The following is a 24035-nucleotide window of genomic DNA, read 5'->3' on the forward strand; positions in this document are numbered from 1 at the left end:
ACACATTTTAACTCCCTAACGGGGGCAGCAGTAGATAAGCACCCTGTGAGCTGTGGCATAAAATCTGTGGTTTTCTCTATGAGATCTGGTGTGGGAGAGTGAGCGTTTAACAAACGTCAGTTTCCTGTTTTAAAAGACGTTGTAACTGTGAGATAAAGTAATAAACATATTATTAAGAAAGCAGAGACTGAAGCTTGTGTATATTTTATTAATTGAGCCTTTTATTTAGTGGTTAAAATCATTTTTTTCTCGTTTCCTCTCTGGCAGCTAGCGTTCGTGTCTCAGGCTAGCACTTACTTTGCCTCAGTGCCTCACTTTAACCCCAATTTTTTTATTTTTTTTAAAAAGGACTATCCCTTTAAGCTATTAATCGTCGTTTTCCTAATCACAGGTGCTCCTCAGGTGACACGTTTTTAGGTTTTCAGGTTTTTTAGATTCTTTGTCACTTCTGGAGCAACAAAGCAAGTACCTGTTTTTTTTGTTTTTTTTAAGAGATTTGGATTTTGATAGTCTGAATCATACGTTTTTATATTATTAATTTATTTTAGAGTGACCTTGTATCAGCTGACCCATAGTTGTGTGCCTTCATGTGTGGAATCAGTGTTTGTTTTTAAGTGTTAAAAAAAACATCTCCTTATATTTTCCAGACTTTGTCAAACAAAATAAATCAATTTATTTTACCTATTTTGTGTGTGTGTGTGTGTGTGTGGAGTTTTGACACAAATTCCCAGTTTTCAGATTATAAACTGATCACAATTGTGTCCACCAGGGGGTGCACATTACCAACGTTTACTGCAAGACAGGAGACAAGCGAGTACAGCAAATTCCAATAAATGCGGATTTAATTCATGTTCAAATTTATTCTTAACATATTCTTTGTTTTGAGTAATATTTTACCACTTGAACCTCTTCTGTCAAAAGTCAAACATAAAAAGCATTTTTGTTTTCGTGTCCAAACCCAGTAGAAGAATCAATCATTTGAGATATTAGAATTAGAATAGCCTTTATTGTCGTTATTTTGTGGACAACGAAATTTGGGTGCCACTCCCTTGGTGCAAAATACAAATATATAAATAACAATTTTAAAAGAGAAAATAGAAATATTAACAATAAAATAAGAATAATAATAATTCTGAGAGATAATGCAGGTTTACCTACCACTGCAAATAAATGCCAGAACATGTATAGTATGAGGAAAAATATGTACAATCCTATTTTCTTATGTTTCCTATGTTGTTCTGACCTGCAGAAATCTGTGATTTAATGACATTATTCCCTATTTAATGTTAAAGGTGCAGCTTGTGAAATTTAGCAGCTGGATATAAGTCACCTCACGCTTGAAAATCAATAAATTCTACAATAGAGTGATCGTTCACTTGTATAATATGTATTAATACTTATTTTAGCTTCAAATTCGGCCAAATTACATTTCACACACTGCACCTTTAACCCTTCAAATGTCTGCTTGCAACTGTTTCATTTCTACATTTTAGCATCTTTCACGCTTCAAAATCACCGTTTGAATGTTCTTTGTAGTCGAAAGTTGTTGAAAGTCTTTTGTTATTGTTGGTGCAGTTATTATTGGAAACCTTGGTGTAAATATGCAAATTTATCAGCTGATTTTGAGCAAACTAATGAATACAGATCATTTTAACATGGAAAATATCAGGATTCTTCCTCAGAAGAATAAAAAATAATAAATAAAGAGGAAAGAGAAGCAGCTGAGTACATTTTTCCTGGTTGCTGTAATGATTTCTGGCTCTTTTTTTCTCGTGTGTGTATAATTATAATTTGTGTTTACACGGGGAGAGATTGACTCAAATACACCGCAGGGTGACTCGTGTCCTTTCTGGAAGAAACAAAGAAACATAAAAATGGTCTCGCTCTAGAAATAGAAGCAATCAAACCGGTTCTGTGAGTTTCAAACAATAACGAAATCTATTCTGAGAACTTCCTGGGAATATTTTCACACAGGTGTGTGAAAGAAAGAAAGCACAGGTTTAATGGAGAGGTGAGTGTACTTGGCCTGGATTTAATATTCAGTATCCAGAACGTCTACAGACAAGTTTCCCATGTGAAGCAGCAGAGAGTGGTGGCAGCTCAGACTCCACCCCATATTTCTAACATGACTTTAACACATATTCAACAAAGGTGGTGAAATAAACAATGATAATTAGTTAAGTGAATTTTTGTTGAGGCACAAAATGTCCAAATCTGTTTCATCCACAAAAAAATATTTGTGGTTTCGAATAAATCTGAAAATGATTAATCACAAATAGTAAAATGAGTTTGAATACAGTCTTCGTCACTGGTGTTTAAACCAACATACTGATTCACTGTGAACTAACAAAAACAAACAACAGAAAGGTACATAAAACCACTGGAAATATACACAAAAATTAAAAAAAATATACACAAAAACATCCGAGAGAGAGATGAAAACACTAGCTACACAAATACACCACAAAGATACAAAGAAATCACAGGGGGGACACACAATTCAAAAAACATACACAAAACCTCAGAGAAAGACACAAAAATCATCATCAGAAGATAAAACAATGCAAAAATGACACAAAAACAGCAAAAATCATCAAAAAAATGCACCAATGTACCAAATACACCAAAATCACTGGAAAGACACACAAAAATGCAAATATCATACACACAATCATCAGCGAGAGACGTAAAACACTAAAACAATACAATAAACCAACTGAAAGAAACAAAAAATATAAAAAGTGTACACAATTTCAAGAGAGAAAGATACAAAAAACACTGAAATAATACACAAAAACACCACAGAGAGACACAAAACCACCAACATCACCTAAAAGAAACACAAAAATGTAAACAGTGTACACAATTTCATTGGAGAAAAATAGTAAAACTACTTAAATAAGAAACAAAAACACCACATAGAAGGAAATTTAAAACTGAATTTTAAATTACACACAAAACCACCACAAACAAACTCGCAAAAATATTCACACTTTCCAGCAAAATATGCACAAAAACAATCAATAGATGCACAAAAACAGTAGGCATACACAAACATTTAAAAACTACACATAAAATGACTTTTCATAGATCGATAGGCAAATGACATAACTGTGCTCGTGCTCGTGATCCCGCGCGCGCCCCTGCCTCGCCTCTCACTCGGTAAAGGACGCGGACACAGTCGTCGTCGCGCCCGAACAGAAAAAAAAAATAAATACGTTTGAAAGATTTTATGTTGAAATAAAGAGATTTTTTCGCGTTTTTTAGTCGCGCGTGACGGTTGTAAAGGATACAAGAGCACGTGGAGACACAGCGAGACACTTTTAAACCGCAACAAAAAAAAAACTCAGGTAACATTCATCTTCATTAATGTCTTTAAACTCATGTTATTGCGTCATTTGTCATGTTTCACGTTGTTTGTTTGTTTAGCGGCTTTTATTAGGTTATTATTAGGTTAAAATTTAGTTTAGTCATATTTTACTACTATTTCTGACTCAGTAACTCACTTACAAGCTCATTATAAGATACATGATCACAAAACTGGACGTTAATATCCATAAAAATCAACATTATATTTCTGGAATCACTTAGTAAAAATATGTGAAACCTTGCTCATATTCACCCATGAATCAATTTACTTAGCATTTTCAAGTTGTTATTATGATATGCTGTAACAGTGGTTCCCAAAGACTGGGTTGGGACACAGAGATGGTTCACAGGAAATTTTCTTTGGTCCCCAAAATTTCTTTTGGTTTTAATTTAGCATATTTAGATTATTCTCATAAATGATTTTTTTAATGTTGGGCAGTTTAGACTGTTTTTATGTTTTAGTGTGGCTAAGTGTGGCTGTTCACAATACTGGTTCCCAAAGACTGGGTCGGGACCCAAAAATCGGGTCACAGGAGATTTTTTTGGGTCCCCAAACAAATGTTTAACTTAGTTTGATCGTATGTTTTGATTGTAAGCTGTCTTGTAATCTCTAGAAATGTACAGTTACAGCCTGTTCAGCCGGTTCCCAATGATTGGGTCGGGACCCCACAGATGGACGGCAGGATCCCTATATTGAAAGTTTGGGGAACACTGTATTAATGAATATGTTGAAAAAACTACTAATCATTTTTGAGATCGTTTGATTTTGGCCTTTTTAAAAAGAGCAGAGGAGCCCATTCTGGAAAAATCCCCTTCGTCATTTTGCCAAAACCAGAAGTGAGCGAAACACTAGTTTCATCAGCCAAGTTCACATCAGAGTGAGAACAATCAGTTTACTGTCGTCGCTCAAGATCAGTGTCACACAAACATTTCACACTTAAAAAAAAAAAAAAACTTTGGGCAAGTGAATCAAAGGCTGCAGGTGAGTCCAGGTGATAAAGTAAAGTTATGAGTTATTTATTTTTTTCAAATCAGGTTGTATGAGGTACTGTGCGTATGCGGATTCAGGAGTACATAGGTTCAGTTTGGATTAAAGTACAATCTATCTTCTTCATCTGCTTAATTCCTGCCAGCCCTTAGCATAGACCAGGGGTCTGCAACATGTGACTCTTCAGAGTTTTAATATTCCATCAACTAAAGAAATAGACATTCTATGTCTTTTTCCAGTGCGACATTAGAGTTGCCTATTTTAATCCATCTTTCCTTTCCTATTGGTCTTAACACTTTTATTATTTTAATGTTTCTGTTGGTTTTAAGTTGGTCTTAGTGTTTTCTTATGTTGTTTTTATGTCCAACTGTACAGCACTCAACTGTTTTTAAATGTGCTTTATAAATAAATTTGGATTGGATCGGATTGGACATTCAAAAACCTCCCCGAACTCAACAGACCTGTGTTTGAAATATGGAAAGCTAAACCACAAACTTTAGCTATTATATTTGTAGATAAAACTTTATACATGGCGTTATCTTCATTTTATGGGTCAAATAGGTTTTGTGGCTGGTGGAGATCAGGCTCAAAAATGGCTGCAGGGCCCTTACATAGCTGTTAGCCTAGCCATTAGCCGTGAATGTCTGTAGCCAGCCTTACTCTTTACAACTTTGGACAGTGCGCGTTGTTTTTTATTTCATGAATTTGCAGTAACAGAAACATCTATTAAAGGAGCAACTGAAGAAACAGTAATAAACAATAATAAAATAGAAACCCACACTCTTTAATTGCCCTTTTTTAATGCTGTCCTTAGAGAACCTGCTAATTTCAGCCAAATAAGACCATTTCATTTGTTTTTTAACCCGATGTGTGAACTGTGACGCGAAGAACATTCCAGAAACAAAACTAGTTGCTAACCTGCTAATTTTAGCTTTAAATAGGCAACCAGGGACCAAAATGGTTTAGTTGTGATAAAAACCACTAATGGAGGCTGCTTTTTACAGTAAAGCAGGGACAGGAAAAAACGCCTCAACCTGCAATGGGTGTGTCACGCTCATGTCATTCCAGTACACACCTGAAAAGTGTGTGTGTGTGTGTGTGTGTGTGTGGGAACGAGGCTGCAGCTTAACCAACAAGTTGTTTTGCATAATGGAGAAATGACGAGTAAACACTAGTCATGAAAAAGGCATTGAAACCATGCCCAGAACAACTTCCTTGCTCACAGTGTTGGACTTTGCTTTTGTGACACAGACCAAGTCGAAACACGAAACGGTAAAGGGTTTGTTTGTTTTTTGACATAAGGGAAAGTTTAATTGATTCTATGTCAGCTTATGTCGTCTACGATATCTTAAGAAGAAACTGTATAATTAAGCTTGTGTCGCTTTGTTAAACACACACCCCCCCACACACAATCAGCTCCTGTGTTGCCACGAGCTAAAAACGCTGATTTTCTCTATAGACTTTGGTTTGGGAGAGGGAGCGGTTGACAAATTTACAAAGACACACTTCAAACAACCAAAATGATCCCCTTAAGAAGTTTATCTTTGTTTTGTGTTGTTCATGTGTTAACGCTGTTCTAATCTCTTGTTTTTACAGAAAGGCTCCTCTTCCATGTCGTATGGATCAGTGCTAGTCAAAGGGGATTATGCTTTGGTTTAAGATTACTTATCAGGCTTCGCTGGAACCTTAAAGGACCTTTGTATAAATGACCATCATCTTCATCAGCAGAATCAGCTGTTTTTGTTCAGAACAGACTAAGATTGATGTAATCTGACACACAAGAGTAAACACGTTCCTATTGTGTGTCTTGTCATGTACTGGAAACAGTCTGACGGACAACCTGAGGAAACGAGGTGACAAGTCGGCAGACAGACAGACGTCACAATGCCAGACGAGTCACAGGATCATCAGGGTCTGGTGGGACCTGGAGGAGGAGGAGGAGCGCCGGCAGTGTCTTTAGTCCCTGACATTATGGTTGATTCCGGTAAAGCAGGCAAAATGACTGGAGGCAAATCTCTGGAGCTTGATGAATTCAGTCAAACACCAAGTGGTGTCATTGGAGTGACTGCGTCTTTAGATGCAGGAGTGGTGAAAACTGCACATGCTCCCGAACCTTTCAAGGCCAGTTCTGTGCCATTAAATGAAACAAATGGCAACAGTGATTCTGACTACAGCAGTACAAGATCTAGTCCTGGTTACACTTGTTTACATGCTGACCTAGGTGACCCTGCGTTAGCCAGAAGCTCCTTTGAAAACACAAATCCTGCCTCTTCTGTCAATCTCCCAGAACCTAATTTGGACTCAAAGACGGACAATTACAGTCGATATGGAAACAGGGACAATTCAGCTGAAGGAAACACAGACAACTCGCTTTGTGTCAGTTCTACTGTGTTCCCGGACAAGCCGTCCATGATGTACCACCCAAGGGACAGCATTGACTCTTGGTGGGACGGGGCGGACGAAGACAATGACATGCAAAGCACCAGGTCAAGACAGAGTTTGAAGGACGGCGTGTGCTGCTGCTATCAGGCGATCCACAGGTCTTTCCTGAGGTGTGTGGAGGAGACTCCAGCCATGCTGTCCGGACTGGTGCTGTCCTTGCTCTTCTGCGTGGTCATCATCATCCTCATTCCCACCACAGGACGGGTGAGATATTACACCACATGTCTGTCCGTCAGGGTTTTATTATTGTTGTTGGTCAAGAAAACGTTCCCTGGTTTGAGATTAATTATTTGGACTGCTCCTCCCACAGTCCAAAGACATGCAGATTAGGGATTAGGTCAACTGGACACTCTAAACTGAGTGAAGGGTTGTTGGTCTGTGGATGTTGGTTCCGTGATGGACTGGCGACCAGGGTGAACCCAGCATGTGGCCCTATTTTAGCTGGTATTGGTTCCAGCTCCCCTTTTTATCTTATTTGTTGAATATCTCTGTACATTCAGATAGCACTGATAAGTAAAGCTGGTGCTTTGGCGCGGTCTTTGACGATAGGGCCAATGCAAATGTTGTATTTGAATAACGTAGCTTTTCCGTACTACTAATTTTAGCAGTTTCCTTTATATGCTGATGATTCCTGAGAATTCACCAGAACCTATTTGATTCAGTACAAGGCTTCAACTAACACTTTTCTACTGTTGATAAATGTAAAAATAACTGTCTTTTAAATGTCTTCTTTCAGCCCAAAACCCTAAAACTATTCCATTTATTATCTTTAGCCAATTTAGTTGTTGTTTTGAGCCCGTTAGTGCTAGCTTTTGTGGATGTACAGACCCTAACTGTAATTTCAATTGCTTTTATGCCAATGATGCCCCCTGAATTCCTGCTGCTACTACTGGTATCTACTACGATCTGAAGCACCAAAAACATCAACATCCATCACGTCAAAAATCTTAAATCTTAGTTTCTTTGTTTACTTCTGTGTTTTTTGGTTTAGTATAGTAGTCTAATTGTGGTAGATTTTCTAAATTTTTCCCATTTCAGCCAAAAAACTAAATCTATCCAATTTACTTTTTTTTATATTTATTTTAATAGCCAGTTTAATTGTTGTCTAGAGCCCAATTTCAACAGTTTTGATGATACCCTAGAATTCCCCTGAATTCTTTGTTTTACACAAAAACCTACTGACATTTAATTTACTACGATCTGAAGCACAGAGATAAGCAGCGGGCACTCACATGTGGAGCGAAGCTGAAATGATGAGGGAAAGCTCTGTGCAGGGCTACCGGAGACAGATGGAGTCAGATGACGGGCAGGAAGAAGAAGACAGAGAAAGAGATTAAAATGACCTCCATACACACACACGCACACACACACACACACACAGACAAATGATGTTTCCATTGCATCAGAGCAGTGAGCGTCGTCAGCGTGATCGCAAAACATTTACAGCCTCGAGTGCAGCGCAGGAAATAAAACATCAAACCTGTAATTACAAAAGCCTGTTGATGATTCAGTACAGTCACTGCAGTGAAAAACGTGGAAATCGTACAATGCGGTATGTAGGTCATCTTTGTCTTCCTGCTGTGTTTATGAAAATCAACAATTACAACGCCAACATAATTAAAAAGAAAATGAATTTCCTCTTGAACTCTAGTTGTAGAGCCAGGTGATAATTCCAAATAAGTCAGTCTAATTATCACGGTCATTGTGAATGTCAAGTTAAGTGTTAATTAGTGTTTCTTATGTCTTACTGAAAGTATGTAGATTAAATGACTTGCTTAACAGAACATTAATCTGCATAGTTTTTAAGAATATGCACATGTACATATACATATAATTCTTACTCAAAGGTTATTTCGTGTACATTCAAATATTGACTAAATAATCCTAAAAACCAAGTTATATTTTCTCACATATTATAAATTAGATTAGTCAGTCAATAATTTACCAGTGATGAAAAAGAAAGTCGTATGGTTGCACAGAAAAGGAAGGGAGAATAAGAAATGTAAATAAATGTATGTGATAATTGTGTAATTTATGAGATTAAAAATATGCTAAACGTTAGTATATAGATATCTTTAGCTGCTATTTAGTTACACATATGCTAACATGACAAGCGGCTAAACACATGCATACGCTAACATAGACATATGTGTTTAGCTGCTGGTTAATTGTGCATATGTTAGCACATGTTTAGCACCAAAAGAAAACTGTTGCCCATGGTAAAGCTGCAAATGCAAATTAGCTGTTCATGTTGTAATTTGTGCGTGATTTGCATGTTTGGAAAATTAGCTTCCAAATTCAAATTCTTGATCCCTAACTCCAAACAATTCAAATTGTTTGGGATCTGCTGCAGGGTTTATATATTCTTTATGGAAACAAATTTCAAATGATTTTGTTGCTCCTGAACCTGGTCCAACATTAACTATTATTTATTTTTGCAAATGCCAAACAGAAAGTTTCAGTTATTAATTTGAATAAGTAGAATAAATTGTATGTTTGTTGCGTTCGGATAACCTTTGTGTCTTTATTCTCGTCTCTCGTCAGCTGATTGCGAATGCAGTGCTCTTCGTGTGTGTGATAAATGTATGTGATAATTGTGTAACATATGAGATGAAGAATAGGAGGAAAGTAAAACGAAATGTCGCGGGGGAACCAAAAATTACCCATAATGACTCACTGAAAAAAAATAATAGCTTTTAATAATTAATAATAGTAATAATAATGCCAATTAGCTTGTTTGTGCCATTACATGTGTTTAGTTTAATTTCATTCAATCACAATCATCTCATTTAGATCAGAAAGTCCCTCAGAAAAACCTTGAACATAAATAGGTCAAATCATTTGAATTGAATCATGTCGATTAAAAACATCACGCCAACTGTTGAATTAAAATATATTACTTTTATTATTTTCACATCGCAAAAGAAAATGCTTGACAATATTTTTACAGACATCTTGCTCACTTTGGTTTCAATTAACTTGGTTAATTTCAGGTGTTACGGACAGAAGTAATATTTTGAGGTTAGTCAGCCAATGTTTTACAGTGTAATCAATCCTCAGTGTAGCACAGACACAAGGTATTATTTCATAAATGCTCAAACATTTTCCCTGGGCTGAAATAAGCATTGCTCAGCCTTTAAACCTTTATAAATGGTTTACACTCAGATTAAAAGAAATACCTTTGTCTTTGATAATATTTTGTATGATAAGAGAACAGCAAAGTCAGTGATATTATATTTAGATTTTCTGTCACTGCGAGCCAAATAAAAAGCTTCAGCGCACCACTTATGGCCCACGGCCCTATGTTGGGCAGTGCTGTTTTAGTAAATAGCTGGGAGAAAACTAAATGAAGAGCCTTTTAAACATGAACTGTGCTGCATTTATTTTAAAGTTTCTTTTATCACATTTAAAAACTTTTATTGTACAATATCTTGACATTTGACATTTGTGTTTTTCGTCTCTGTCTCTGTGCAGGACATCATCATTCACGTAGGTGCTCTGGCCGTGGTGTGCGTGGTTCTCTGTCTCAGCACGCTCCTGCTCGTGTGTTTGCCTTGGCTCGCCACTGTGCGGCGCTGTGGGGGCGCCCTGGCCCTCTTTGTCTGGGGGACGCTTTACACCACCGCCATGGTGTTCGTCTTCACGGGGGGACCTGTCACTGCATGGGAGCAGGTGAGAAGGAAGTAATTTAAAAGAGATAGTTTTGTAAAATTAAGTTTATTTCAGTTTTTAAACCGCTGACTCTCCCACACCAAAGTCCATCAAGGAAATCATCGATTTTAAATCACCACACACAGGAGTTGTTGCTTCACTACTGCCTCCATCATTAAGTTCCAGTGGGTTATTTTGAGACTTTGGTGTTTTAAATTTGAATTTGGATTCACCTCTGTGACACAAACTGACCACACGAGGCAGCAGTAGACCAGCAGCTCCTGTATCCCCACAAGCTAAAAACAATGATTTTCTTCATGGACTTTGGTGCGGCGGAGTGTGTGGTTTACAAAGTTCAGTTCTCAGCCTTATTTTCAAGGGGAAAAAAACCCTGAACTATTCCTTTAACCTTGAACAGGTAGCGTTTTTCCTCTTCCTCTCTCTGAGTGTCTACACTGTGCTGCCTCTCTCTCTGGCCTGGGCACTAATGGTTGGGATCGGGACCAGTGTTTCGCACATTATCATCATCAGCATCTACGTTCCTGTCACAAGTCCAGAGATGCCGGACCTGGCTGTTCAGGTATAGTAGGTTTAAATAATTAAAACTGTAGTTTGTAACTTTTTAAATACAAACCATTCACAACCAGTTGCTAGTTAGTTGTAGCTAAACACACGCATATGCTAACATGTGTGTATGTTGAGCTGCTAGTTAGTTTCAGCTAAACACCCGCATATGCTAACATGTGCGTATGTTGAGCTTCTAGTTAGTTTCAGCTGAACACACGCATATGCTAACATGTGCTTATGTTGAGCTGCTAGTTAGTTGTAGCTAAACACATGCATATGCTAACATGTGCGCATGTTGAGCTGCTAGTTAGTTTCAGCTGAACACACGCATATGCTAACATGTGAGTATGTTTGGCAGAAAATGATTAGCAGCTAAATAAATGCATATGCTAATTTGTGTATGTTGAGCTCCTAATTATAAATATATGCACATGATAGCATATGAATATGTTTAGTTTCTAGTTTCTGTCAAATAAATGCAGGTTAGCATATAGCTGCTATTTAGTTACACATATGCTAATGTGGAAACAAATTTCAAATGACCTGCATGTTTTTGTTGCTCCTGAACCGGGTCCAACATGAACTATTATTTATCTTTGCAAATGCCAAACAGATGTTTCCCTTATTAATGTAAATAAGTAGAATTAAATGTGTGTTTGTTGCGTACAAGTGTATAACGTTTGTGTCTTTATTCTCTTCTCTCGTCAGCTGATTGCGAATGCAGTGCTCTTCCTGTGTGTGAACTGCGTCGGGATTTTCCACCTGTGGACGTCGGAGCACGATCTCAGGATTTCCAATCAGAAGAGAGAGGAGTTCAGCACCATACGCTCACAGAAGGAGATAAGGAAATATCAGCAGGTTAAAAGTCTCACAGTTTCACTTTCACAATTTACTTTATTTGACGTATTTTATCAGTTACAACAGGAGAATTGTTTTTGAAATTGGCCCAGTCTTTATTTGCTTATACCTGGGTTTATTGCAGTGTCATGCTGAGACACACACACCTGAACAAACCTGACCTGTGTTCTGTGACTCAGACTCAGAATTAAACAAGTTCTCACACAAAGTGATTTAATTGAAAGAAAAATTGTTTTTTTCCTGGGCTGAACAATTTGTGGAAATGATTTTTTTGAGTCTTTTAAAGAGCATGAAAAGTGAACTGCAAAAACAGTGATATATTAAGATTTTCTGTCACGTAATAATAAATAAAGTATTGTCTGGCAGGCCAAATCAAAACCTTCAGTGGGCTACTTTTGACCCACAGCCACTGGGTGGGGGCGACTATGCACCCCGTTTCAGTAAATAGCTGGGTGAATACAAAATCCATCCAACGCCATCATGATTTAATATAGACAACTATATTTCCATCCAGCTGGGTGTTTAAAAAACACATTTTTACACACTATAAATACATTTTCTTGGAATGGTTGTATGCAATCTGCCTCATTCAACAGCCTGGGCTTGTTTGCTTCATCCTATTCTGTCTATTAGGTCAACAGATTAATCATTCACTCGTCTGCAGCTCGGCAGCAATAGCGTAGGTAAACTCAAACTGACACTTATTCATCGCAAACGTACACAAATAGATGAAATGTGATCCGCTGAGCAAACGCGGCGTCGCCTCAAGGAGGCCTTCGAAAGCCTTCTATTTCTTTTTTTACGACCCCAGTCGCTAGCAGGCAAATTGTCACGTCTGTGACTCGCTGGCATAGAAAAAATTCATAACCTCCCTCCTGTTCAATGTTTGTTTCCCCGGCAACAGGAGCAGCTCCTCTTGTCGGTATTGCCACGCTACCTCGCTATGGAGCTGAGGACGGAGGTGATAAAGAGACTGATCAAGCCGAAGAGCGACAAGGGGAAGGAATCCAACGTCAACAACTTCCACAGCCTCTACATACGACAGCACAAAGACGTCAGGTGACCATCACGCTTTATTCAGTATATACGAACACACACAGATAGATACACCAACAAGATGCAAAAAATACCAACATGGAGAGACATAAACCCTTTCAAAAAAGTTTTTTAATTTTACACAAAACCATCAACAGGGGTAAGAAACTTTCGAAAAGATACATAAAAATATATAAACCATTGTTAAGAGACTCAAAACAACATTTTCTATAAAAGAAAAGGAAAATTATATAGATGCTGATATGCACACTGCCTGCAGTTACCAAAAAGATTCACTAGATGGCAGGTGCCCTATTTGACTTCTATCCTTTTCGTTCCAAGTTTGTTCCTTTACGAAAATGTATATTGTAAGTTATATTGTACAGATATATATGCATATATATATTATATAAACATTATGTATATGTATGTATGTATATATACATATACATATATCACTCATGACACCATGTTGTTCATCTTTAGAAAGACACATTTTTCATTTAAATAACTTCATTCAATCATGGCATAAAAGTTAAGATTCTAGACCAAAGTAATAAACATGTTTATGGTATTATATTTTTCTATTGTAGTCTTACCATATATATATTTATATATATATGTATATTATTACTTGGGTATTCAAAAATGTGACACAAAGCTATGCAGAGGCATGTTTTAGTTTTACAGCTAATTACAGCACTGGTAAAAGGCAGCCATTTTGAGAGGTCACAGAGGAAAACCACAAGTGTAAATAAATAATTAAATGAATGATGGCTGAGTTCCATTTAGATTCCTTAGTGTCAGGTTTCATGCTGGTTCACTGCCACTTAAATTGAATTAAGCCATTGTTAATCAAATTGGCTGCCACGAAAAAGGCCTGTCATCTTAAATGAGCTTTTATTTGCGTGTTTGTGCCTCATATTTTTATTTTGTATTTACCTGCGTTTGTATGCACAGCATCTTGTACGCGGACATCGTGGGCTTCACAAAGTTAGCGAGCAGCTGCACTCCAGAGGAGCTGGTCGCCGTGCTCAACAAGCTCTTTGGAAGGTTCGACGACATAGCAAAGGTGAAATTAGCCTCCAGGCTACTGCACATAATGCACATAATCACACGAACAAATAATCAACAAAAACCTTTATGTCGTAATTTTGTCTGACGGTCTCCCTCCATTTTCATTCCCCCGTCTTTAGAGGAACGGATGTCTTCGCATTAAGATCCTCGGCGACTGCTACTACTGTGTGTCCGGTCTCCCGGACCCAATTCCCACTCACGCCAGGAACTGTGTACAAATGGGACTGGACATGTGCACGGCCATCAGGTCAGTTCGTCCACACAAGCCAGATGCAGGGGCAGTGGGCAGCACTTATCTGCGCCTGTGGAGCCTCCTGGCCATGGGCCATGCCCTAAAATCAAAAAAGAAGCTTGGCTTAAAAATGACCTCACTAATGTGCTCACACGTTCGTGTCGTGTTAGCATAGCTCATTAGCTTATCTCTGTTACTGCAGTCGCAGTTAACTGTGCCACTGATTTGCATCGGATTTTACTAGCTCGGCTCCACAACAACGCGACTCTTGTGTTTCATGATAGTTTTTCTCTGCAACTGAACCCTCACTGTACTGTATGTCACATTATTGGTGATTAAACACAGTGAGAGAAGTCGTGAACCCCACTACTTTATTTGTCCGACACAATACTAATATCACAACCTTGACTTTCCACCAATAATTATCCAATACAATCGTTTTTCCTTTTAAAAAAAACAACATAGCTGTAGCTACCTACTAAATTCTAATTTTGCAGAATAAATGAAGGTTCTCTTTGATTTTGTATTTAATAAATGTTTTTAATAATTGTTTTTTGACATAAATATGGACCTTGTCAGGATCAGTAGTCCTCATTGAGACAAAAACCTGGTCCTAATGAGGCAGAACCTCATATTTGAAGAGCTGGTGACTTTAAGAACTAAGATTAGGATTGTGATTAGGTTTAAGTTAGTGTTAGGCATTAACTGGTTAAGGTTAAGGTTAAGGTTAGGAATAGATAGATAAGGCTTTGTTTTGGCCAGGTCTCAAACCTTTGGCTCGTGGGCCATATGCAGTCCCTCCTAACTAATTTCATGTGACCCATGTCTGTTTTTTTACTTTTTTACTTTTATACATTGTTCTGTATTAAAACTAACACTTTTGTATTGAAATGATGGGAAAATGGGATCACAATTTAATCTCAAGGGGCTTCAAAGTAGCAGATTATAATCATCAGATCATAATTTCAGATTATTTTCTCGTGTTTATTCCGTTGTTTGTGTGTCTGTCCTTGCAGTAAACTGCGCGAGGCGACAGGCGTGGAGATCAGCATGCGCGTGGGCGTTCACACGGGCTACGTGCTCTGTGGCGTGATCGGCCTGCAGAAGTGGCAGTACGACGTGTGGTCACATGACGTGACGCTGGCCAACCACATGGAGTCTGGAGGTTTGCCCGAGTGAGTCTTCAAATCTGCTCTGAGACATAAGAAAAAGGAAGTCTGATAGAAAATACTGATTCAAATTAACTTTCAAAATCTATTAAACCGTTATTGTCAACAGACGGGTCCACATCACAGAGGAGACGCTGCATCATTTGAATGGAGTGTACCAAGTGGAGGAGGGGAACGGAGGGAGTCGAGATCCTCTTCTTCAAGGACGAAAAACCTACCTGGTGATTGACCCTCGTAAGCCAGTGAGCGCCCCCAGGAGGCCAAAACAGGTCAGTGAGCATGTTTGTGTGCTATTTTTCTGTAATCTGTTGTTTTGTTGTTGTTTTTTTTAATTAAAAATTGTTTGTGTCTCATTTATGCACAATTTTAAAATCTTATTTCAAAAACTTGAAATAATTCTTCCTTTCAGATGCACACTTTAGCGTCAGGTGAGACCAGGCAGCGTGCCTCAGTCCGCATGTCTCAGTACATGCAGTCCTGGCGAACCATCCACCCTTTCGCTGACCTGAGCAACCCTGACGCCAAAGCCTCCAAGAAGAGAATCGTCCCCTCCAAAGTTATCACCAACCAGTCACAGCTGACGCTCGTATGTATTTGCTCCTATAGTCTTTGCTGTGTTACGTTGAAAAATGTCGTTGTTGACACTGTGTTTTGGTCTGTTTGCTTCAGGACAGTCCAACGTGTCAGAGCGACCCCGGCTGGTAAGACCCCAGAAATACTAAAATACTAAAATCTCCTTAAAAAGTCCATCTTGGGTCTTCTTCCCCCATAACTGACTGAATTTAACTGTTCATTAAAAAACATTAGTACTTAAAGGGTTAGATCAGATTTTTTTGTATGTGAACCAACAATAGTTTCCAGCTGGTTTGTTTTAATCTCTCTCTCTCTCTCTCTCTTTGTTTTATTTTTTATTTTTGTACCAGTCTGGTTGTGGATAATCGTGTCAGGGGATCTCTGGGCACACTCGAGACAGCAGGGTATGTTTTTAATGAATCAAAGTATAAATAAATCTGAGAATCATGAGAAAAGAAAGTGTGAAAGGAAAGTATTGTGGCATTATTGAGTTCTATCCTTTCTTTACATATAGTACTAAAATGATTGGGTTTTTTTTTCCATCTTTTATTCATTGTTTATTTTTGATTCTTCATCTAATGATGCTCTTATTTTGAAATCCAGGCGGAGGGCAAAGAAGCTCAACTGTTTGACTCTGCTGTTTAACGACCTCAGTCTGGAGAAACAGGTAGATTTATCCCCAGTTCTGTGTTTTTGTACGTGTTTATACTTCATATTCTGAATCAGTTCTTTCATTTTAGCTGTTTAATCTCAACCGTTACTACAAAAGGCAATATCTGCAGAAATTGGAGTTGTATTTCTACATTCCCACCTGAGCTAAATCCAATCTGGCACTCTGTATTGAACTGAGTAGTTAAAACGATGAGTTTAAGTTTCTTATTGAATGTCTCAATGTCTAGAAAGAAGCTCTCAAATGAGTGCAAAATGAGGGATTAAAAAACACGGTATGAATGTCATCAAAGAGCTGAATTTTTTTCGAAGTTTAAAATACATGGAATGTGTGAGTAGTAGAAAATGAGTGCGTTCCAAGGGGGAAAATAATATGAGCTGAACATTAAGTATGCGGAACTAGATAACGGACAAATAACAGCGGAATTAGAGGAGGAAGTTTTATAAGTTTTTCTTACTCGTCTGCATAGGTTCATGTTCAGGACACTATCAGATATCAGAACTGGTTTGAACCAGCGCTACTCAATCTTTTCTTCTCCCTTTAAGAACAGATAATCACAAAACCACAAACTTTGCTATGGAACGGAACAGTCTTTAAACTCTTTATTTCTTTATCTCAACAATAACACCAATTCAATAACACCACTGTGTGTGTGTGTGTGTGTTTGCAGTTCAGATTCACAGAAGTGAAGGGTCTGCATCACTCCATCAGCATCGTCTCTTTCATCTTCGTCACTCTCTTCACTGTCCAGATGCTCGTCTCTGAGAGGTGAGTTCTCTTTTATTTTGAAAAAAGGAACAGAAAACGGGAAGATTGACAGTCTTCAAATTTGGCAGGTGACTCAGTCAGGGCCCCGGCGTGTACGGTGCCGACTTTGACGTTGTTTGGACAAGAGATATTCATAATACATCTAAAAACGTACCTGATTTGCTCTATTTTAAACACAAAGTGACTTTTTTTAATATGGCAAAAAATGGCTAAAGGAGGTATTTTTTAATCACAGAATTTAGCTCGTGACATTAAATGAATCTAAATTCTAAATCTTTCAGGAACTTTGAGTTAGCGGTGTCTTACGGAGCAACCTTCCCCGTGCTCGTGCTGCTTCTGTCCATCGCGTTCACCGGATACTTGGAGGTAAACAAACCGCTGGTGGTGTCTCTGTTGAAAATACTTTATAGTTTACATGAATTAAAGATTGATTTCGAAGCTAAACGTGGTTTTATTTGTTGTTTTTCTATTTATTTTTATAGAAGTGGCGCTCAAAGATTCCCTTTGGCATCCAGTGGATTTCGGGACTTTCCCGCAGTCTGTCCACCAGGGCGGCGCTGCGTGTGTTTGTGGTCACACTTGTTGTGCTCATCACGCTGCTCATGGCCATCCTCAATTTTGTAAGTTCCACTCATCATCATGTATCTCCTTTTTTTTTACTTTCTTGTGATACTGATGTGATTCTTTCTCATTCATTCATTCATCTGTCACCAAAATCTTTGCCTTTTCCCCCACCTCCATTTTTCCCCTTTCACCACGACCGGCCTAGGCAGATGCTGCACATCAGAGATTTCTTCCTTTCTTCCCTAAAAGGGAGTTGTTGTTTTCTCTCTCTCCACTGACACCTAGTGTTTGCTCATGGTGTGAAAGAACCTTGACAAAAAATCATTTATTTTCTCTTAATTCCTGTACTTTTTCCTTATTTAATCACAGTTTTCTTTTTTAATTGTCGTTTCAGTTTTTCCTGCCTGGAAACAACTGCACCTCCATCAGCAACAGTACAGAACTGGAGGGTTTCAAACTCTACACCGTGCCTGTAAGAACCAGAAGTGATGCTTAACGATCTTCATTCAAGTTTTACAAAACAACAATTGTTTTTTTTGTTTTTCCTTTAACAAATGTTTTTTTAAATGTAGGCCTTTTATTTGATTTGATTTTGTTTTCAATTTCACCTGTTATTTTTCTTCTTTTGGCTTGTGTTCAAGACAATTAAGCCACTCATGTTATCCTCATGTTTAAATGCACTTATTGTAAGTCACTTTGGATAAAAGCGTCTGCTAAATGACATGTAATGTAATGTAATCCTTGTACTCTATCCAAACAGTTCAGGGTGTAAAAGTTTGAATTTATAGATGATGCTAGAGCTCCAACTAACGATCATTTTCATAATCGATTAATTTGTCGATTATTTTCAATCCATACAAAGTCGGAAAACGTTAAAAAAATGGTGTTCAGTGTTTGGAAACCTGGAAATGATGACGTTCTCAAATGTCTTGTTTTGTCCACAAACCGAAATGATTGAGTTTTTTGATGATTACTTTGTGATATGGAGCAAAGAAACGAGAAAATATTCACGTTGAAGAAGCTGAAACAATCAGAAATCTTGTTTTAATCTTACTTTAGTAAACATGCATAATCTCACATTTCTTTGTCTCTCCCTCAGTACTACCTGTTCTGCTGCCTGCTGGCCATGCTGGGAGTGATCGTGTTCGTCAGGACGTGTTTGTCGCTGAAGGTTCTGCTGCTCACGCTGGCCGTGGTGGTTTACCTGGCGCTCTTCCTCCACGTGTACGCGTCCAGGTCCATCTGCCTCGTGGACCTGCTGTACAACAGCACAAAGTGAGTGACACTGCAGAGGCAGCCGCAGCCGGTGACTCGTCAAACGTTTAAAAAGACGCAGGTTGCTGCTCCGGTGTTTAAACTGACACAAAAATATGGTTTCAATTCAAACTTATGGACGTTTTTTTCATTGTAACATTCATTCTTCTTTCACATTGTTTAGGATAAAGATTTTTAGACCTTAATTCAGGCCCCTGGAAAGTATTGTGGGTTCTTTTTGACCGCCAAAGATTTTATTTTCTGTCAGAGAAAATATTCTGTGGATGAATCGGATAAGCGTAAAATTAAATTCAGATAAATGTGATTAGATGTTAAACAACTTTATAGGATAAGATAAGATACAACAAGATATGATAAGGTAAAATACATTGAGATACATTAAGCTAAGATAATATACAGTAAGACAAGATAAAATAAAATATGATAAGATAAGACCAAATAAAATAAAATGCAATAAGATAAAATAAAATACAGTCAGTTAAGATCAAATAAAATTCATTAATGAAAATACAATAACATAAGATGAAATAAAATACAGTAAGTTAAGATATAATTAGATACAGTAATCTAAAATAAAATACAGTAAGATAAGATAAAATTAAATACAGTAAGTAACATGTCGAGACTAAATAAAATAACACTATAGATGTAAATTCTTCAGGTTATTTTATGAAATAAATAGATGTTAACATAAACCGTATGTTATATTAAAGTATATATGTATATATATATATATATATAGTATTTAGTATTGTATTATGTTTATTTGTGCTGTTCAGACGTGACTATAAATGTGTTCAGCTGTTCATCGCAAAGTTTCGTTCGTCGAGATGGCTTCAGGTGTCAAATGTCCAGCCTTTTTTTGTTTGTGTTCGTCCGGACAGGAAATCCTCGTCTCTAGTTTCAGGTCATCATTATTTATCCAGGAGTGTGTTTGTAAAGGCTCGCTGTAAAGTGTCCTCGCTGTGTGAGCTGAGAGACACGAGACAATCTTGTCTGCAGGATTATGTTCTGAAAATAAATTAAAAAAAAAAGGTTTGAGATCATGTTAAAGGGTGAATATGTGTTTTGTTTTTGTTTGTTACAGGCCCGGAGTCTTAAAGGACCCTCTCATCATGTCTGGGGTTTGGCTGGTTATCTTTTACATCATCTGTCTAATACTGGCCCGGCAGGTGAGTGACGATGAGATGAGAGATGAGATTACATCGATAGAGTGATGAAATAGGAGAGATTATGTGAGGTAGACGAGATACGACAAATGAGCGGTGGATAGACGAGATGAGAAAAGAGATTAAATGAGCTAAAATATAAGATGAGATAGAATGGAATAAGAAAAGTTATTTTAAAAAAACCATTAAATGAGATTATATAAGCTAAAGATAGATTTAATGAGCCAAAATGAGATAGGACAGATGATAAATGAAAGGAGAGTAAATGAGACAAGATGAAATGATAGATGAGAAAAGAGATTAAATGAGATTATATTGCATAGGATAAGAAAAAAGTGTTTAAATGAAAAATTGAATGACACAAAATTAAGTCAGGAAGACGAGATGTAAAATAAAATAAAATAAATGAGTTTTCGTGTCAGGACGAGCTTGGTTGCCGCGTGGACTTCCTGTTGGAGCGCTGCTTCCAAACGGAGCGGGAGGAGATGGAGACCATGGAGAACGTCAACAAGCTCCTCCTCCAGAACGTCCTGCCGCTGCACGTCGCCTCCTTCTTCATGGGCAAAAGTATTCGCAACCAGGTTTGTAAACAGATCAAGACACAGATTCAATTTCTACCAAAAACGCTACGTACACAAAGAGATGCTCCGTGAATTAGGATTTAAAAAATACATTAATTGTCTTATTCTGTGTGTAAGTCATTGGCGTAAAGGCAGAAAAATGGAATAATTTTCGTGGAAAGGCAGAAAAAAAGTCTTCTGCTTTCATTTAATACAATTTGGTGGGTGTTTTTGAAATCTCTGAGTTATAGAAACCTTCTGAGAATAGATAAATGATAAAAAAATGTACATTTTCTTTGTTACAAAACCTACTTTTAAAGATATTTTCTTTACCAGAAAGATTACTTTTGTAGGAAATCGCAAACATTTTTCGTATATACGTATATATACTTTTCTTATTTTTCAGGACCTGTACAGCCAGTCATACGACTGCGTGTGTGTGATGTTCGCCTCGGTGCCTCAGTTCAAAGAGTTTTACAGCGAGAGCAGCACCAACAGGGACGGATTGGAGTGTCTGCGCTTCCTCAACGAGATCATATCCGACTTTGACGAGGTACGTGGTGTCAGCAGCAGCGTGGGACGGGACATTTTGTCTCTTTTGTTTTGTTTATTTCTTTCTTTTGGTCTCACATTCCTGCTCTTCTTGCACACAGCTGCTCTCCAAACCCAAATTCTCGTCGGTGGAGAAAATCAAAACAATTGGCAGCACGTACATGGCAGCTGCAGGTCTGACTCACTCACCGCCCGGTGATGAAATAAAGGTAAAGACAACAAATCATTCCAGAACACTGCCTCCTAAAGAGCAGATCTGGGCTGAGCAGAGTCCAGGTAAACGTGCTCTTGTCCTCATGAGAGGGAATGATAACGTGACCTCTGGCGCCCCCTGCAGAAACAGGAGCTGTCCTACAGTCATGTGCGAGCCATGGTGGACTTTGCGTTGGCTCTCATGGCCAAACTGGAGCTCATCAACACGCACTCCTTCAACAGCTTCAAACTCAGGATCGGTGAGTTAAATACCCTTTTTTTCTGTACAATTACTGCAAATTATTTAATAAATATTGTGTGTTTCTGTTCAGTTGATGAACATGAGGTTATAATAGTTTGGGATTTTTCATTAGTTTTGCGATACACACTCACCAGGCTCCGCGATATAAGTGTCTTCTTGTCGCCAAAGGCCTTTAAAAGGGACTTTTAAGAAATAGTGCTTCTTATTTTGTGGTTTTTATCCACAGGGGTGAACCACGGGCCGGTGATTGCTGGTGTTATTGGCGCTCACAAACCTCAGTATGACATCTGGGGGAACACTGTGAACGTGGCGAGCAGGATGGACAGCACCGGCGTGTTGGACAAGATACAGGTGTGAGGAAAAGAGACGGATGATTGGATAACTTGTTTGTTGCCGAGGTGGATGAAGAGGAGAAAATAGTCATTTTCTTTTTTGTTTTCAGGTGACGGGGGAGACTGCGCAGATGGCGGAGAGTGTCGGCTACAGCGTCACCCTCAGGGGAGTGGTCAACGTCAAGGGCAAAGGTCAACTCACCACGTATTTTGTCAACGCGGAACACCCGTCGCCTCAGTTCTGACCTTCAGGGTGTAAATACTGAGCGGATTTAAATTGTGGCTCTGAACTTTAGCTACAATGGTTTTTTTTGGTTGTTTTAATGAAAGAAAATGGATTCTGGTCCTGGTCTCCCACACATGTGAACGCAACGATGTGGTAACGCAGGTCGTCGCCTGTCAATCATTTACATCGACCAAGGAGCTGACTTTTGTCTTTGGGATGAGACGCTAAATAAATTCCCGGCCGGTTTAAATGAAGACGCTAAAATCCTCAGCTGATGACAAGAGACTACTAGTTTTCTCTGGACTGTTGAGCTGTTACTGTATCTGCATTTAAATGTGTGTTTTATTCCGATACCGTGTTTTATTATCTCACACTTAGTACTTACGTATGTTACTGTGGTTATTTTACTGGAGAGTGGTTCATCAAACGTGAAAGATTACACTGAAAAAGGAAAATGGTTCCTCAAATTTAAAAGATGAAAATGGGTCAGTCAGATTTAAAAAGATTACACACTGAAACAAGAAAACATTCATTCATTTATTCATTCATCTTCTACCGCTTTATCCTCCAAAAGAGGGTGAAAAGAAAACAGTCTATCAAATTCAATATATTACACTGAAAAAAAGAAAACGGTCTGACAAATTTAAAATATTACTCTGAAAAAAGTAGGAAATGGTTCAAATTTAAAAAATTAAAGTGAAAATTAGAAGATTGTTCATCAAATTAAAAAAATACACTCTAAAAAGAGAATTGTTTGTCAAACTTAAAAAAAAAGTTTAGGTAAAATAATAAATATAATATATAAAAATAAATTCTAAAGAGTTATTTTTGATATAACCTGTTCAATTTTGTTTGAATTAACTTAGTTCTCTGTGTGATACCAATTCAAGTCCTTTTATTTTGATTTTGTTCAACCGTTTTCTTTCAGAATATTCAGATTCTACTGGTATAATAACTGGTCGATATTTTTTGTCTTATTTGCAATATTTATGTGGCATTATTTATATTTATTCTAAAACTCCAATGGCTGGCAACTTAAATTCAATTCAATTTAAAAAAAAAGAATAGAGAAAACACAAGGATTTTACAACTGCAATGTATGTTTTTACTTATTTTTCTCCTCATGTGTGCTTTTATTGTGAAATTCATAGCTTTACCTGCTAAATCCAGTGGGGCGTTTTTGAATTAATTGACCAAAAATATGGGGAAATCACTCTTTGTATCAAATAATGGTTAGTTTTCAGTATATTGGTCCATTACTGTCCATTAATAATGTCATAACACACACATATACACTGCGTCCAGCATTAATTTTTCACCAAGATCTTGTATTGATGATGGGAGAGTTGGGCCACTGAGCATAGCCTTCTCCAGCACACAAAGATTCTCAATGGGGTTAAGGTCTGGACTCTGTGGTGGCCAATCCATGTGTGAAAATTATGTCTCATGCTCCCTGAACCACTCTTTCACAATTTGAGCCTGATGTCATTAGGGAGGAAAAAAA

The 24035-nt window shown here is 37.8% G+C and overlaps 1 protein-coding gene across 1 annotated transcript; it reads left to right on the top strand.

The window, feature by feature from the left end:
- The first annotated feature begins 5457 nt into the window (after positions 1-5457).
- LOC122765835 (adenylate cyclase type 4-like) lies at positions 5458-23025 on the top strand. Its single transcript, XM_044020274.1, has 26 exons — positions 5458-5629; positions 5954-7003; positions 10274-10471; positions 10869-11030; positions 11726-11875; positions 12780-12934; positions 13871-13982; positions 14107-14234; positions 15236-15394; positions 15498-15657; positions 15798-15974; positions 16058-16089; positions 16312-16365; positions 16565-16628; positions 17302-17399; positions 17681-17765; positions 17882-18019; positions 18358-18435; positions 19063-19238; positions 20326-20410; positions 20830-20988; positions 21374-21520; positions 21621-21728; positions 21857-21971; positions 22200-22324; positions 22416-23025. The coding sequence occupies exons 2-26, from the start codon at positions 6242-6244 to the stop codon at positions 22548-22550; spliced, it is 3762 nt and encodes a 1253-aa protein (XP_043876209.1). The 5' UTR covers positions 5458-5629; positions 5954-6241; the 3' UTR covers positions 22551-23025.
- The last annotated feature ends 1010 nt before the right edge of the window (positions 23026-24035 follow it).

This window comes from Solea senegalensis, linkage group LG3, assembly GCF_019176455.1.
Source record: "Solea senegalensis isolate Sse05_10M linkage group LG3, IFAPA_SoseM_1, whole genome shotgun sequence".
Lineage (NCBI taxonomy): Eukaryota > Metazoa > Chordata > Actinopteri > Pleuronectiformes > Soleidae > Solea > Solea senegalensis.